The sequence below is a fragment of the Ailuropoda melanoleuca genome, chromosome 1 (assembly GCF_002007445.2).
Source record: "Ailuropoda melanoleuca isolate Jingjing chromosome 1, ASM200744v2, whole genome shotgun sequence".
Classification (NCBI taxonomy): domain Eukaryota; kingdom Metazoa; phylum Chordata; class Mammalia; order Carnivora; family Ursidae; genus Ailuropoda; species Ailuropoda melanoleuca.
The window spans coordinates 196,779,743-196,792,687 of NC_048218.1; the positions used below are offsets into that span (position 1 = coordinate 196,779,743).

At 40.5% G+C, this 12,945-nt stretch overlaps 1 protein-coding gene across 1 annotated transcript in view; it reads right to left on the reverse strand.

Annotated features, from left to right (window-relative positions):
- DGKI (diacylglycerol kinase iota) overlaps positions 1-12,945 on the reverse strand; it is a 402,958-nt gene that overhangs the window by 52,016 nt on the left and 337,997 nt on the right. The window contains exons 26-28 of the mRNA XM_034647002.1: positions 11,947-12,074; positions 9,564-9,689; positions 6,948-7,073 (exon numbers count right to left, since the gene is read on the reverse strand). Of these exons, the coding sequence (XP_034502893.1) occupies positions 6,948-7,073; positions 9,564-9,689; positions 11,947-12,074 (380 nt within the window). The remainder of the gene's footprint in view (positions 1-6,947; positions 7,074-9,563; positions 9,690-11,946; positions 12,075-12,945) is intronic.

Consider the following 12,945-nt stretch of genomic DNA (forward strand, 5'->3'; position numbering starts at 1 on the left):
GAGATTTTTCTTCAAAGTGGGTCGAAATGAAATCTGATACCTAAAGAATTCTAATCTGGCTTTGCCCGTAACTGAACTTGGAAATGGAACTCCATATCGGACAAAAGGTTTAAGGCCCCCATATACTTAACTGTTTCAGGAGCAATTATAAAAAGAATAGAGAAAATTTTCTTATTCAATATTTTACATACCCAAAAGAACAGAATATTGTGTGCTTGGCTAAATAGGGAGGGTAACAACTGGAGGGAGGTTAGGCAGGGAGAAAAAGAAGAAAGGAAGATATATGTTAGATAAACTGGAGCTCTTCCAGCTTCAGTGATGAGGCAGGGAGAATAAGATTTAGACCAGTCAAAGGTAAGGAGGATGGGAACCAACTATCTTAGTGAAACAGATGCAAGGGACTATGTCTCCATCCAGACAGCCCTGATTTCATCTCTAAGACAGATTCCAGCAAAACCCACATCCCACTAAGAAGATTACTTTTCTCCCTCTTATCAGATTGTGATGCTCAAAGGATATTTCCACAACCCAATCACTGCCCAACGGGCTGTCCTCCTGGTGAGAACCTGGAGTTGTGACAATAAGCACAATTACCCTTTTTATTAGAGTCAGGCCATCGCCTAATGTTCCTGAAGAAACTGGGTAAGGGAAGTAGTTGGAAGACAAGAGGGGGATCTGAAACTCTTACCCTTCTCACTCCGAGAGTGACTGAGTTTGTGGAAGGGGGAGGTTTCAGGATTATCTTCTGCACATGGTGGTTCAGAATTTTAGGCTACCCGAAAAAGCCAATTTTTAAAGTATTATTAGGTATTTCGGATATCCCTAAATAACTTGCTAGTTGTACAAACTTGCCTAAGCACACGTCAGGTAGAGTGATACTACACTGAGTACTGAGTACATTCAATTATTCGGGGAGCATTTCTGGTTACATAATGATGAAAAGCAGATACTTATCTGCTCATGAATAAAGGTGGAAGAAAATAAACTTGGAGCCCTTAAAAAGCCTCTTTCCTTTGAGGCTAACGTTTTCATTATTTCTTTAAATACTCATTCTTTTCATATAAAAATAAAAAAGTGAAATCTGGAGGAAGCAGCAAATCCTTGTTTCCAGAACACCTTATGCACCTATCCATTACTGCACTCAGCAGAGAGAACTCTAATAATTGATTTGTGGAATTTTTCCCCTTTGAATGTAAGCTCTTCAAAGGCAATAATAATTTCTTGCTTAGTTTACATCTTCATTGCCTAGGTGTATGGGAGTGTGTGTATATATCCATATACTAGGTATACCGTTCCTACCTAGAAGGTGCTCAATATTTATTTACTCAATAAATGACTAACTAAATGACTCAAACTGTTTCTTAGAATCCCAATGAAAATAATCAAACCAGATACATTACAGTTTGATTTTTGATAACATAATCTCTTAGAGACTGTAGATCATATAAACCATTAGCCCTGCTTAGCTGATCAGGTAACAGACACCTGCGTAGACACAGATGTCTGGATGGAATGTCTGCCTTTGGGTGGTTCTCTACACTCTTCCCCCTTGTGTTAGTCCCATGGCAAGATATTCTATTTTTACCTGTGTGACCTTTATCTTACTTCTTTCAGATTTAGGATTTGGAGACACTAAGAAAAAGTGCACATCTTTCAGTCAGTTTTGGGGGTTTCACATAAACCAAAAAAAAAAAAAAAACCTAAAAAAGATTATTCTTTTTCAGAAAATAAGTACCTCCCCGTCCCTTTACTTGTTTTCCCTTAACCCATCCAACTCATGTCTGTCCTTCTCAAAAAATAACTTAAGAATATACTAGAGTTTTCAGTCAAGTGCTATTTTTTTTTTTAAATCTCATAGATCTTAAAGTTGAGAAAAGTCTGCCTTAGGACTGAGATTCTGTTTGCTAAAATTCCAGTTAATTCCTTCCTTATAAATCTTCTGCAAAAATGAAATACAGCCTTGTCACTAATTTTGGTGGTATAATTAATGATAAGAGCAAACATGTTTCCAGAATATTATTTTAAGTAGAACTTTCTTAGACACTGAAAACATTTTTTGAACCTAAAGACAAATTCATTATGATTCTAGCAGCAATAATGCGAGTCAACCACCTCTCACCAATTTATCTCAAAATTGGTTCTTAAAGGTTGTTTTTTACTGTGTTCACAGGTTTTGAAGACCCTATTTGTGTTGTACTTCCTTCTTTGGAATGATACTCTCTCCTAGAGGACCTGTGTATAATGGGACTATCTATACCTTCTTTATAAAATTATAATGTTTCTAAATGGAGTTACAATGTAAAGGTAACCAGTTCCAGTAATACTAGAAATCAAATTCATCCAATTTGTTCATTCCATCTTACTCTCCCTGAAGTAGAAGGGAGGGTGATGGATCTTAGAAACAAAAGTTAAAACAAGGAGACAACTCTGAGGATACTGCGAGGGGTTGGGTCATTTGGAGTTTGGAGGGGAAAGAGTCACCTTGAGCAGGTGCAGCCCGGGTGCCGTGGAGGAAGAAGGAGGTCGTAAAGCATTGCAGTTACATTCCTTTCTGTTTCCTGTATTTACTATTTTTAAAGTCAGTCTTCTCAGGATTTTGTCTCTTACCTTTTACTAAAGAATCAGTATTTTAACATTTTAGTCTAGGTTAATCATTTGTTTTATTCTCCTCGTCAGTGATTTCTGTCTTTATTATTCCTCTTCCCTCTTGTTCCTTTGTTTTCTACTCTGGGATTCTTTTTCCAGTTTGTCAAACTGAATGTTTTATTTGTCTGAATCATTTTTCCTTTGATAAGTGAATTTAGAGTCATAAATCATCCTGTGAGTAAGACTTTAGTGGTTTCTGCAGACTCGATAAAGAGTATTTTCAGTTCTAAGAATTTAAAATTTCCCTTTTGATCTTTTTATATAGTGGGTTATTTAATACCGCAAACATGATGTTAGACTTGGACTTTCCCTGTCTCCAAGCTGACTGGGGCTTTAAAGCTGAAAGCAGCAGATGCTAGTTGTACCTAAAATGTTACAGTAATTCTTCACGCCTTTTTTTTTTTTGCATACCTATTTTTCATATTCCTGCTGGGACTATCAAGCCAAGTTGAAACTGCGCGCGCACCCTGCAACACAGGATCCACGCCGCAGGGTATTCACTGCATTTTTGAAATTATAAAATATTAGAAATCACTATCAAAATGGAGAAATAAGTTACAGAGTATTAATGAGGCAATATTCTATACCAATTAGAGTTAATTAAAAACTACATGTATCAATATGAATACATTTTAAAAATACGACCAGTGAATGAAATGGCAAGTCTGAAAAGTGTAGGCATTGCTCAACACAGGTAATGAAAAGTAGAAAGATAATACGAACAAAAAAGTCCATAAAGCAATACATATTTGTATGTTACTGTATGTTGTTTATGGACTGAAAGAAAGACCTAATGCAGATAGTAACATAAAACAACATACGATTTCAGGGTGTTTGGCCCATGAGTACCCTTCATATAATTTTTTACAGTTTTTATTTAAATTCCAGTTAGTTACCATACATGTAATATTAGCTTCAGGTGTACGATATAGGGATTCAACACTTCCATACAACACCTGGTGCTCATCACAGGTGCCCTCCTTAATCCCCATCACCTGTTTCACCCATCCCTCCACCCACCTCCCTTCTGGTAACCATCAGTTTGTTCTCTATACTTAGGAGTCTGTTTCTTGATTTGCCTCTTTAAAAAAAATATTTAAATTCAATTTACTTAACATATATTGTATTATTAGTTTCAGGGGTAGAATTCAGTGATTCATCAGTTGCATATGACACGCAGGGCTCAGTACATCACGTGCCCTCCTTAATGCCCATCACCCAGTTACCCCATCCCCCACCCTCTTCCCTCCAGCAACCCTCAGTTTGTTCCCTATAGTTAAGAGTTTCTTATGATTTGCCTCCCTCTCTGTTTTCCTCTTATTTTTCCTTCCCTTCCCCTATGTTCTTCTGTTTTGTTTCTTAAATTCCACATATGAGTGAAATCACATGGTGTGTGTCCTCTCTGACTCATTCCACTTAGCATAATACCCTCTAGTTCCATCCACATCACTGTAAATGGCAAGATTTCATTTTTCCGATGGTTCAGTAATATTCCATTGTATATATGCACCACATCTTTATCCATTCATCTATCAATAGACATCTGGGCTCTTTCCATGTTTTGACTATTGTGGACATGGCTGCTATAAACATTAGGGTTTGCCTGTGCTCCTTTGAATCACTACGTTTGTATCCTTTGGATAAATATCAAGTAGGGCAATCGCTGGGTCACAGGGTAGCTCTACTTTTAACTTTTTCAGGAAATTCTACACTGTTTGACTCTTTCCCCCCTTTGTTCACATGTGGAATCATAAGAAACAAAACACATGACCTTTCAAATAATTTTTGTACTTACTTAGATTGGGGCAAATTTAATATATATTTAATACTTTACTAAATCAAAGTCTACCTTTTTAAAAATTTCAATCTCTTTTTAAAGATTCCCCAGACACTTTACAAATACTAAAAGAAATAGAAGCCAAAGTAAACCATTCTTGGGCCATGGGGCTGTGGGCACCATGCCTTTGCACCAGCCCTTCCAGGAGGTAGTGCTGTATGGTCAGAAAAAGCATGAAGTCAGAAGTCAAGCCAACCTGACTCAAACCACAATTCCCACTCTTGCTATCTTGTGTGATCCACAATGAATATTTTAAACTCTGTAAGTTTACTCATCTGCCAAGCAACAGCAAGATTTAAAAGTTGTTAAAAGAATTAAAGATAATTTAGCGATGGCACAAAGCAAGTAGGAGACATTCTGTCAATATTAGCTATTACTAACACGGTATATAGTATCTATGTATTATATAACTGAATTATTCTATAACTGCAATTATACCTCTTTGCATCAGAGATGATCTCTGAAGGAAATAAAGAGCTGTTCTTTCTAAGGAATTAATGGACACAGTAATAATAATAAAAAAATTAAGGAATTAATAGATAACTTGAGGTAGGGTACAGTACTTACTTATTTTTAGTGATTGAAAACACTTATTTTTAGTGATTGAAACACTTTATTGTAGTGATTGAAAACAACTGTTTTATTATGCTCCTGTATTCTGTGAGTCAGGGATTCAGACAGAACCTGGGGGGTCGGGGGGCTGACTTGTCTCTGTTCTACAATGTCCAGAGATTCAGCTAGACAGACTCAAAGGCTAGGGAGAATTTTTTGAGTGTTACTTTGTTTTCAAGGTGATTTGGACAGGAAAAAAATTTAAGAAGTTAACTGATCCAGTGCACATAAGAGCTAAGGTAATATAAGTGACCAGGACAACTGACAGCTGCCAAGTAAAGATCAATAAAAAATTAAGAGAAATCTCTGAAAGGATAATATAACCCAAATGAAGAATAAGAGTTGATTTTTATAGAGAGTTTTAAGAACCTGGCTCTTATATAAAGTTGTATGCTTATTTGTGATTTTATGAAGAATATTTACTACCTTACAAACAATCACTTCACATATCATGATATGTATTGTAATATACTCCATATGGAAAAATCAGGACACAGGAAACCAGAGTGAGATCACTCTCTATTTTTGGAAATAGCTTGTCTGTAAGAACAGCTACAATACTCATCTGGTTTGTCTAGGCGTAATTTCTATTTCTCTGTCTAAACTCTAATTTTCAAATAAATCTGCCCACAGCTAGAGGGCCACATTTTTAGCCATCAATGGGTGGCTGACTCATTGTGGTTCACAAGCATCAATTCCATTTAAAAAAGAAATGGACAAACACCCTGAATTGTAAGCGATCGAAATCTAACTTGGTTTGATTAAAAAGGAAAATCCACAGTATTTCACTTTTTCCTTTCTACTCTTCATACAATATAAGAGGTAGTACAGAGGAGCAATTAAAAGGAAGTCACTTTTTGCCCCTGGGATATCTGAGCGGACCCTTCCCACCAACAAAGTATTTAGCTCCAGATTTCTCACTTTTTCCCCCCTTCATACCAAAATTACTGTGGTCTTCCTTTAGAAATGCCTCTTTGGTTAACCCTAGACTTTTAAGACTCTTCATCTTTTTATCTTGTAAAAATTGTAAGACTGCACAGTAACAAGGGCATCGTCCCCATTCAATTAGGACCTTGGATAGGCTTGAACACCAGCCTCATATTATGAATTGCAACAAACTTGTGTAACCTCTGAGATGGGGTGAAAGAATGTATCCATGACCACTGACTGCACCTAGAATCTGCAACCTCAAGGAGGTATCACAGGGAGAAAAGAGTCCCCAGACAGAAACGTGCCAACACTGTTGCAAAACTCCAGCATTCATCCTCCTTTCTGACCATGATCAGACCTCAGCAGAAAACACACCTACTATTCCAGTCTAGGAACAAATGCATCATTTACCCAAAGACACTGGGTGACTGAGAGCAGCTCCAGACTTCAGCCAACAAAACCAGGTAACTATGCCACACGGAGGCTCAGGACTGGAGACACACGAAACAGAATTGCACCAGCAAGTGGAAATGTTCCCACAAATGAAAAAACTCTATGTAACTTCCAAACTCTTCACAATCTCTCTCACGCATGTCTTCATGGTGCGGCAAACACAGGGACATCCAGTAAACACTGGATTCCAGTAAAGCAAACACTGGTGACGTTCAAAGTACTTATAGATACACACGCGTGGTCTCAGTGCGGCTGGGAAGCAACAGAAAAGGAAAGTGAAGCTCCATGAGGAGCTTGGGGCTGGGAAAAGTGAGCCAAGTGAGTAAGATGGGGAACCACAGGGTGGCACAGGAGACAGAGGGAGCCCCACTGAATAGAGACCCCTGGCCCCTGGTGAGATCTTCTCTCCCGGCTCTTCTCTCCCGCCGATCACAGGGGTGCACAGGGAAGGAACAGAGAGCGCTCTTACTGTAGCACACGGGAGTGGCTGAGATCTCTCAAATCCGAGTCCTCATAATGCGGAGGTATCATCGTTCCCAGCCCACTATCGCTCAGCATCCGTTTCCGTAGGGCTGGATTCCACCAGTCGGACATTCTGGGGGGAAAGCAAGGCACCAGGCGTTCAGGCGGTCAAAGCCAGCATGCGACTGACTCTGCTGGGTCTCAAGAGGGTTCCTGTCTAAGTGCGAGATGGGAAACTAATTTTTGAGGGGTATTTACTAGTGACTTCTTCACATTTATTATTTAATTTTCTCAAGTATCATGAACTATTTGTGTGCTTCTGCCTTCTACAGATGAGAAAACTGCCCTTGAAGGTTAAGTAATTTTAGGGGCACCGGGGTGGTTCAATCGGTTAAGCATCTGCCTTCAGCTCAGGTCATGATCTCAGGATCTGGGATCGAGCTCCATGTGGGGCTCCCTGCTCAGCGGCAAGTCTGCTTCTGCCTCTCACTCTCCCTCTGTGCCCTCTCTCTCTCTCTCTCTCTCAAATAAACAAATAAGTTATAAAAAAAGACTAAATAATTTTATATGTGATACAAATAAGAAGTAATGGGACATGATGTAGAAATGGAAATTAGGAAATAACAAAGCCCATCCTCTTTCACTGCTTTCCTGTCCTTGTTCATTTCCAGAGGGGGCAACTGATCTGAAATAAGAAAGGGACTGACTGAAGTTCCAGTGCACTTTCAGGCTACTTTGGGCCACTTTGCTTTTGGAGCTAGGGCTAATAGAGGATTAACCCAGGACAAAGCCATTTCTTTTGGCCATTATTTGGTACAGAGAGAGGGCAACGAGCAGGGTGACTGTGGCAGAATGGGTTTACTCTTTACCAGATCGAAAACTGCAGCCAAGATCAGGTTGGGCAAGAGGACAGAGAAACTCTAATGCCCACTGCCCCTGCAGGACGGCCCAACATCTCTGGATTTATAGGACATGGAGTGTGAAGATGGGCTTCTCCACCACCTTCCAGGATGCCCAGGGATACATATCTGATATCACTAGCTCTGGCTTCCTAAATGCCGCTATATACCTGCCCTACCCTGCCACTTTTGTCTTCTCTTGACTTGATACATATCATTGATACCAGCTGGCCTTGGCAGAGTGAGAAATATTCAGAAATGGCAGCAATGCTCAAATAAATTAGTGCAGAGGAGTAAACAGGCATAAGGGTTAACTCAAGTGAACATGTCTACATATATATATGTATATGTGTGTGTGTGTATGTGCATGTGTGTGTACACAATTCGCAAACGCTATTTGAGTGCATGCGTGTGTGCCTTCCAGGGAAATACTTATTTTAACCCTTTGGCCTCCATATACCAGGAAGACATCAAACTTCATCAGACTTTACAAGGGCAGAGATTTTCGTTTTTTTATTTTTGCGCCGTTGTTTCCTAAAAGTGCTTATACTAGTAGCTGGCACATAAAAAGTCCTCTAAATAAATATTTTGGAATTGCTGAAATAACCTAGAAATATTAATAATATTTTGGTGGTTAAACGTAGTGATTAAATGCATGGGCTTTAGCGTAAAACCTGGGACCAAATCTCAATTTTGCCTTCCATCTTCTGTGCAATACTGGCAAAGTTAAAGAACCTTCTAAGCCTCAATTTTGGTATCTGTGGATTTAGGATAATAACNCCAGATTTCTCACTTTTTCCCCCCTTCATACCAAAATTACTGTGGTCTTCCTTTAGAAATGCCTCTTTGGTTAACCCTAGACTTTTAAGACTCTTCATCTTTTTATCTTGTAAAAATTGTAAGACTGCACAGTAACAAGGGCATCGTCCCCATTCAATTAGGACCTTGGATAGGCTTGAACACCAGCCTCATATTATGAATTGCAACAAACTTGTGTAACCTCTGAGATGGGGTGAAAGAATGTATCCATGACCACTGACTGCACCTAGAATCTGCAACCTCAAGGAGGTATCACAGGGAGAAAAGAGTCCCCAGACAGAAACGTGCCAACACTGTTGCAAAACTCCAGCATTCATCCTCCTTTCTGACCATGATCAGACCTCAGCAGAAAACACACCTACTATTCCAGTCTAGGAACAAATGCATCATTTACCCAAAGACACTGGGTGACTGAGAGCAGCTCCAGACTTCAGCCAACAAAACCAGGTAACTATGCCACACGGAGGCTCAGGACTGGAGACACACGAAACAGAATTGCACCAGCAAGTGGAAATGTTCCCACAAATGAAAAAACTCTATGTAACTTCCAAACTCTTCACAATCTCTCTCACGCATGTCTTCATGGTGCGGCAAACACAGGGACATCCAGTAAACACTGGATTCCAGTAAAGCAAACATTGGTGACGTTCAAAGTACTTATAGATACACACGCGTGGTCTCAGTGCGGCTGGGAAGCAACAGAAAAGGAAAGTGAAGCTCCATGAGGAGCTTGGGGCTGGGAAAAGTGAGCCAAGTGAGTAAGATGGGGAACCACAGGGTGGCACAGGAGACAGAGGGAGCCCCACTGAATAGAGACCCCTGGCCCCTGGTGAGATCTTCTCTCCCGGCTCTTCTCTCCCGCCGATCACAGGGGTGCACAGGGAAGGAACAGAGAGCGCTCTTACTGTAGCACACGGGAGTGGCTGAGATCTCTCAAATCCGAGTCCTCATAATGCGGAGGTATCATCGTTCCCAGCCCACTATCGCTCAGCATCCGTTTCCGTAGGGCCGGATTCCACCAGTCGGACATTCTGGGGGGAAAGCAAGGCACCAGGCGTTCAGGCGGTCAAAGCCAGCATGCGACTGACTCTGCTGGGTCTCAAGAGGGTTCCTGTCTAAGTGCGAGATGGGAAACTAATTTTTGAGGGGTATTTACTAGTGACTTCTTCACATTTATTATTTAATTTTCTCAAGTATCATGAACTATTTGTGTGCTTCTGCCTTCTACAGATGAGAAAACTGCCCTTGAAGGTTAAGTAATTTTAGGGGCACCGGGGTGGTTCAATCGGTTAAGCATCTGCCTTCAGCTCAGGTCATGATCTCAGGATCTGGGATCGAGCTCCATGTGGGGCTCCCTGCTCAGCGGCAAGTCTGCTTCTGCCTCTCACTCTCCCTCTGTGCCCTCTCTCTCTCTCTCTCTCTCAAATAAACAAATAAGTTATAAAAAAAGACTAAATAATTTTATATGTGATACAAATAAGAAGTAATGGGACATGATGTAGAAATGGAAATTAGGAAATAACAAAGCCCATCCTCTTTCACTGCTTTCCTGTCCTTGTTCATTTCCAGAGGGGGCAACTGATCTGAAATAAGAAAGGGACTGACTGAAGTTCCAGTGCACTTTCAGGCTACTTTGGGCCACTTTGCTTTTGGAGCTAGGGCTAATAGAGGATTAACCCAGGACAAAGCCATTTCTTTTGGCCATTATTTGGTACAGAGAGAGGGCAACGAGCAGGGTGACTGTGGCAGAATGGGTTTACTCTTTACCAGATCGAAAACTGCAGCCAAGATCAGGTTGGGCAAGAGGACAGAGAAACTCTAATGCCCACTGCCCCTGCAGGACGGCCCAACATCTCTGGATTTATAGGACATGGAGTGTGAAGATGGGTTTCTCCACCACCTTCCAGGATGCCCAGGGATACATATCTGATATCACTAGCTCTGGCTTCCTAAATGCCGCTATATACCTGCCCTATCCTGCCACTTTTGTCTTCTCTTGACTTGATACATATCATTGATACCAGCTGGCCTTGGCAGAGTGAGAAATATTCAGAAATGGCAGCAATGCTCAAATAAATTAGTGCAGAGGAGTAAACAGGCATAAGGGTTAACTCAAGTGAACATGTCTACATATATATATGTATATGTGTGTGTGTGTATGTGCATGTGTGTGTACACAATTCGCAAACGCTATTTGAGTGCATGCGTGTGTGCCTTCCAGGGAAATACTTATTTTAACCCTTTGGCCTCCATATACCAGGAAGACATCAAACTTCATCAGACTTTACAAGGGCAGAGATTTTCGTTTTTTTATTTTTGCGCCGTTGTTTCCTAAAAGTGCTTATACTAGTAGCTGGCACATAAAAAGTCCTCTAAATAAATATTTTGGAATTGCTGAAATAACCTAGAAATATTAATAATATTTTGGTGGTTAAACGTAGTGATTAAATGCATGGGCTTTAGCGTAAAACCTGGGACCAAATCTCAATTTTGCCTTCCATCTTCTGTGCAATACTGGCAAAGTTAAAGAACCTTCTAAGCCTCAATTTTGGTATCTGTGGATTTAGGATAATAACAGTACCAGGTGGGCGGGGGCACTGTGACATGACAGAGCTGATGATGGTCGTTTTAGTAGCATCATATTTAATGAGTGTCTACCAAGTGTCAAGAACTCTCCCAAATACTTCATATGTATCAATTCATTTAATTCTCAAACAATTCTCTGAGTAGGTTTCATTTCCATTTTACGGATCAGGAAATAAGCACAGAGCACTTCTGATGATTAGGTCTCTCTGAAGTGGTGGTAGGGATATAAGAAAGGACAGTATGTGGCTCATAATAACTTCTTGATATGTCATAGTTATTATTATGCAATCTATGTCTCAGGCTGCCTGGATATAGCAAAAAAAAGAAGGAGGAAGTGGTGGAGGAGAGAAGAGTCAAACCGCCTGTGCCCATTTTCCTTTGGATAATACAAGCATTATAGACATATATGCACCAATGCAAATACTAGTACTTTATAATTGGGTAAGAAGTGTGGATGTGGTGGGTAAAGAAGGCTCAGACATGGTACAAGTCTTGGTGGGAAAGAGTAATTCTATGCAGCTATTCAAAAGACAGACATAGAATGGAACCAGTTATGCTACATGCTAATGAAACACAGCAAGAAAACCTGTATTTCAAGGTAGTTTGATGTCATTAGAAATGTCAAGTGCAAAGCCACATCAGACATGGATGTCGCGCTATGGTCAGCCTCGCTACCACGTCACCAAGGAAGGGCGTACTCACCCTGAGGCTTGCTCCACCACCAGGTCGGGCATTCCTGGAGGTGTCCCCGCCTGCTGTGACAACACCATATCTGGGTCCAGAATAAAAATCTCATCTTGGGAAATCTCCATCACAAAGTGCAAATGTTCCTAAGGAAGGAAAGGAAGTCTGTCAGAGGACTGACAGGATGCTCAAATCTATCATCTGTTAGGTAGGTAACAAAACAAAGCATCCTTGGTCTTGAGGGATAATGAAAGTCTATGACATATCAAAGACCACAGCGTATTTTCAGAGGCCCAACCAGTGGACATCCATTCCTGAAGCAACATTGTAGCAAGAGGCAGGTAAGGGGAAGAGGTGAATCCCTCTTGGTTTGGGATTCCTGCTTGACCAGGGTCTTGTCAGGTATAACCAGAGATGGGTCTGCCCCTTCTTCCCAAATACTTTCAAAGCAGCAGCACCACAGCTGTGGTTTGGCCCAGCAAGAGTTGTGCAGTAAGCTGGACTGGGACCCCTGGATCAGCCAAAGCTAAGTGGTGTGATTAACAACTGATTTTATCACTGGATTCCATGCTGTATTATTATTTCTTCTCCTTCTTCTTTTTCTTTTTTGCAGGAGAATTTGGACAGTGGAAACACTTATTATTGGGCATAAGCAATTTTTTTCTCATTACGGAACTCTGGGAAGTGATGACTTGCAACTGAGTAGCATAAATACACACCTGAGGTGTCGAACTTGCTAACCCAAATACACTTAAAAAGCCATAAAATGGGCCTCGGAAGTAATAAAAGTAGCAGTGTGCGAGATAATTTAGAGTGCAGGCTGGTGATAACATCCACAAGCCTAGCTATTTTCCGTACTCATTTGCAAGGTCAGATCATGAGTCCATAAATCACAAAACATGTGAAGACAAATTTAAAAACAGCATAACTTTGGCTATGAGTATCATTCTGGAATTTGTAAATGTTTTAGGGTTTACATTAGAAAAATGTATAAGATGAGCTACCAATAAAGTCTGT